The sequence below is a fragment of the Sinocyclocheilus rhinocerous genome, unplaced genomic scaffold, assembly GCF_001515625.1.
Source record: "Sinocyclocheilus rhinocerous isolate Xijiao unplaced genomic scaffold, SAMN03320098_v1.1 scaffold1406, whole genome shotgun sequence".
Classification (NCBI taxonomy): Eukaryota; Metazoa; Chordata; class Actinopteri; order Cypriniformes; family Cyprinidae; genus Sinocyclocheilus; species Sinocyclocheilus rhinocerous.
In genome coordinates this window covers 1,632,398-1,637,377 of record NW_015647095.1, presented here as the reverse complement: position 1 = coordinate 1,637,377, position 4,980 = coordinate 1,632,398, and the positions used below count along the sequence as shown (strand labels likewise).

At 37.8% G+C, this 4,980-nt stretch overlaps 1 protein-coding gene across 1 annotated transcript in view; it reads left to right on the top strand.

Moving 5' to 3' along the window:
• Positions 1 to 4,980, top strand: part of LOC107708848 (neural cell adhesion molecule L1-like) — a 63,216-nt gene that overhangs the window by 50,959 nt on the left and 7,277 nt on the right. The window contains exons 11-18 of the mRNA XM_016513204.1: positions 465 to 608; positions 838 to 949; positions 1,178 to 1,338; positions 1,693 to 1,852; positions 1,954 to 2,078; positions 2,302 to 2,403; positions 3,248 to 3,445; positions 3,668 to 3,738. Coding sequence (XP_016368690.1) covers positions 465 to 608; positions 838 to 949; positions 1,178 to 1,338; positions 1,693 to 1,852; positions 1,954 to 2,078; positions 2,302 to 2,403; positions 3,248 to 3,445; positions 3,668 to 3,738 — 1,073 coding nt within the window. The remainder of the gene's footprint in view (positions 1 to 464; positions 609 to 837; positions 950 to 1,177; positions 1,339 to 1,692; positions 1,853 to 1,953; positions 2,079 to 2,301; positions 2,404 to 3,247; positions 3,446 to 3,667; positions 3,739 to 4,980) is intronic.

Below are 4,980 nucleotides of genomic sequence, written 5' to 3'. Positions count from 1 at the left end.
GGGCCGGTGTCCTGCAGAGTTTAGCTCCAACTTGCCTCAACACCTGCCGGGAAGTTCGGGAAGTTTCTAGTAAGACCTTCATTAGCTGCTTCAGGTGTGTTTAATTAGGGTTGAAGCTAAACTCTGCAGGGCACCGGCCCTCCAGGACCGAGTTTGGGCACCCCTGCTTTAAACGATCTTCTTTGAAACAAAATCATTCAACAGAAGAAAAACATGGAACAACATGAGAATTTATAAACTAAATAAACTCATGTTGTTCCATGTATGACTTTTTTTCTTCTGTTGAACGATTTTGTTTTTCTGTTGAATTGTAAGAACAACATGAGAGTGAGTAAATGATGACAAAATAAAAAAATTTGGTTGACCTATCCCTTTAATGTATATTTTGCTTGTATATGTAGAATAATATTTGAGACAATGGTATATGACCTTGTATTGACATACTGAGGTGTCGTTTTGCGTAGATATTGACCCAGACCCCAGACGCAGCGTGAAACATGGTGTTCTCACTCTGAAGAATGTGGAACTCGGTGACACTGCAGTGTATCAGTGCAAAGCAGTCAATAAGCACAGCTCTATACTGATCAATGCCTACGTCTATGTTATAGGTAAGGGAATTTTCAAAAACAGCTCTTAAAAAGCTATTTTTGTTGTTGAGCTGGCTAAGACAACATACGAGTCCAGAATATTATAGATGTATGGGTAAACTACCCTAGCAACTGCATAGCAACATGCTAACAACAACTCAAAACACCTTAGCAACTGTCATAGCTATTTTCTTTTGTAGAAACGAAATACATTTTCTAGTTTCTAATGTTTTATATTTGGTTTTTCTAGAACTGCCTCCCCAGATTCTGACAGAAGATGGTCTGATGTACTCTGTGGCAGAGGGACAGATGATTGAGCTGGCTTGTGAGACCTTTGGCTCTCCTCGGCCTAATGTCACATGGTGAGACAGACTCGATCCTGTGGGGTGTCCCTTCCTCACATGCCAGAACTGCTCCAGCCAGCTGTCCTGATTATTGTTGGGGGGAAGCTGCTTTGTGGGGAATCCATTAGTGGAAATGGGCAAAATCACACTTAATAGTCAACATTTAAAAAAATATATATATATTGGTGTTCTTGACATTTTGCATCCATTTAAAAAGGCTAAAATGAATATTTTGTGTGTTCGCAGGGAGGGTGAGACCTGGGGCGCTCTTGTAGCCAACCCAAGGATGAGCCAGTTACTCGATGGCTCTCTGCAGATCAGTAATGCCTCCCTCAATGACAGTGGCCAGTACACCTGCACTGTCAGCAACAGCAAAATCACCATCACCGCTGAGCTGGACGTACTCAGTGAGTTCCACATGCTTGAATATTCATTCTTGATTTCATTTCATGCTGTAGGTTTAATTTCAGGCTGTAAGGATCATTGCTTTTGTTGATTAATATTATAAATAATATTATTAAATAGTAATACTATGTGTATAGAGTTTTTTTTTATTATAACAAGAAAAATTGGTTAAAAATATGACTAATTTGGGATCTATATTCTGAAAGTCTCTTATTATCTTTCATAATTTAATTTCTTGTGGATTTTTTTTTTAAATAATAAAAATGTTTTTTTTTTAATTGAAACAAGACACAAAAAAGAACTTTTTTTCACTTAAAATGAAGCTATTTTTTACAAATAGAAATTCTGTCTAACAGATAAGACAGTCATTGTGAAACCTCCACTGGCTCTGCGAATCCAGCGGGGGAAGCCCGCTACCCTCACCTGTGAGTACCAGGTGGACTCCAGGCAGGACGCCCCTCAAGTCCAGTGGAGGAAAAACCGACAGAAGCTCACAGAGTCCTCTGATTCAGACAAGTATGCTTTTATACCTTCGTTTCCCTCAGAATGCTTCAAAAAGGCTTAGTTTAAGCTGTATAACATGATCTCATGAACATTATTAACCATAAATGTCTTAGGTACATAATAGACGAATCTACCCTCATAATACCTGATGTCAAGGAAGAGGATGAAGGGATTTACACCTGTGAAGTCATTACCACTCTGGATATAGCTGAAGCGAGTGGCTCCATCACTATCGTTGGTAAGTAACTTTATAATATGGACATTTCTAAACCCTTTTACGTGTCTGGATCTATATTGCTGTATGTGTATTGCATGTTGTATGATAATGTGACTTACAAAAAGGACAAAAGGACATGTTTTGCTGTAGGGCAGATTAAAGAAATAACCTTTGAAAACCATAGATGCCTTGTTTTTATTAGCATCTTACCCCCTTGAGCTCTTTGTCAACCCTCATTCACCAGACCGACCAGACCCTCCGACCCAAATACAGATGACCGAACCTAAAGACCGCAGTGTCACTCTCAGCTGGACACCAGGAGATGATCATAACAGCCCTGTGCTAGGTACCGTATGTTTTTCCTGTTTAGGCAACAGTTTAAGTGTACGCAGTCAGTATTTGATGCATGTCAATCTTTTGTGCTACTTATTGATCTTTTCCCCTTTAAATGTCAAATGTTGTATACATTTATGGTTCAACAAATTGTGATATTACAAGCCATCTCAAAAAAAAAAAAAGATTTGAACATTTTTGGACACTTCAGCCACATTTACTATACATATAAATGTCATTAAGTTCACAAACAAAATATCAAACCAATATCAAACCACATTTTCTCAGAACTAAAATATCTACTATAAAATAGATTTACTATAAAATGTACTATAAAGTACCAGTAATTTACCATTTCAGTAATTTAAAAACACGTTCATGATTATCTGATGTTGGTAACTAGTCACAGATATGACATGCACTTACACAGATAAAATATTTTGTATTTATTTATTTTTATGATTTAATTCAGTTTTTAAATTTTCATCAGTTCATGATTCTCTGATGTTGGTAACTAGTCACATGACATGCAAGTGAACAAATACAATATTTTTGTATTTTTTAAATATATTTTTTGTATTTCATCTCGACTTGTTTTGTTTTTTAACGTATTTTAGTTTTTAATAATTTACTTCAATTTTGAGCTTTTCATCAACTCATGAACCCCAGTTTCTTAAAAAGTGTGCTTTCTGTAAAATAAATGCCTTTTTTTCATATTTCATATGTAATGCAGTTGCATTCATACATTTTTTAAGTGTGTTTGAAGAGTCCAACACTTTTTGGGGACCAGTCTTTGATAAAATCAGTGACATTTCCTCCTGTTCTGTGTGTATATGTACGTGTTTATATATATCTAGAATATTTGATTGAGTTTGAGGAGACTGAATATGAAAGAAAAGAATGGGAGGAGCTAAGCCGCGTGTCAGGCAACAATCAGCGAACCACCCTTTCCCTGAAGCCCTTCCTTTCCTACCGTTTCCGAGTCATCACCATCAATGACATCGGCAAGAGTGACCCGAGCATGTACACGGACGTCTTTTCCACACCAGCTGCTCGTAAGTAACACAGCACGTGTGTGCATGTGGGTGTTTACATAGCCTTAAAACAGAAAAGACTTGTACTGCCACATTGTGATGCATTTGTTTTGTCCCTTGAATCATTGTATGACGTTTTGGATTTGTGTTTGTGTCTTTTCTCAGCATGTGGCTGATATGAAGTGACAGTTTTATTGCCATGTTAGAACATCTTGGCACTAAATTATGATTTGTCCTCTACAGCTCCAGACAGTAACCCTGAAGGAGTGCGCAGTGATTCCATCGACCCAGGCACCCTTTCAATCACATGGAAGGTGCATTGCACAATTCAGAGACCAGAAATGATTCTGTCATCATGTATTCATCCTCATGTCGTTTCAAACCTGTATGATTTTTTCCCCATGGAACACAAAATATATTTTGAACAGGAGAAAAAAGTGAATTGCAGACTTTTAAGCTCTAAAATAGTCAAAAAAAGTTTCAAAAGGAGCCCAAATGACTTCCATCATATTTCAAGCAGTGTCGGAAAGTATCTAACTAAAAAAGTAGTGATGCTACTAACTATATTTTTGGTAACATTATTAGTGGTGTAGAATGTCTGATTCATTTTAGTGAATCAGTTCATCCTCAACTGTCCTCTCTCTCATATGCAGTGTTTCAATTCCATTTCAGTCCTCTCTCTGTCTCTCTCTCATACATTATTAGTGTTGGAAAGTCTGTTTATTCAAGTCAATTAATTCATCCTAAATAGTCTTCTCTTTCTCTGTAGTGTTAGTAGTGTTAAAGTCTGACTTATTCTAGTGAATCAGTTCTTAAATGGACCTCTCTCTCTCATATGTTCTAGTATTAGAAAATTAATATTCATTCTCTTGAATTGGATCATTTTAAATGGTCCTCTCTCTCATATATATTGATAGAAATTCTGATTTGTTCGAATGAATCGGTTTATCCTAAACTGTCATCTTTCTTTCATATGTAGCATTAGAAAAGTCACCTCACTCATATTTAGTGATGGAATGTCTGATTCATTTAAAGGGGTCATATGATGCGATTTCAATTTTTCCTTTCTCTTTGGAGTGTTACAAGCTCTTGGTGCATAAAGAAGATCTGTAAAGTTGCAAAGACTAAAGTCTCAAATCCAAAGAGATATTCTTTATAAAAGTTAAGAGTCAGCCACGTCTACCTAAAACGGCTCGTTCTAACACGCCTCCACATGTCTACCTCACTATGTGGGAAGATTTGCATAACGCCGCCCAAATGTTCACGCAAAGAAAGAAGGCGTAACTTTTATTCTCGCTATAGTATTGTTGTTGCCGCCGCCGCCATGTCGTGAAGGCGCTGTGTGATTCGTTGTGAAAGCGAAACTACTTTGTTTGGCCTTCCAAAAGAGGACGATATCCGCTTCGTCATGCCTGGAGCTGATCCGTGCTGGTCGCTGAGGAAATACATCAACTTTGCGCTGTGGATCGCTGGATCGGCTTTCACCGTGGACGAAGCGGAGTCCAGCCCGGAGTCATCACATGTCCTTCCGGACGCTCCTTTGTCGAAATCGCCGG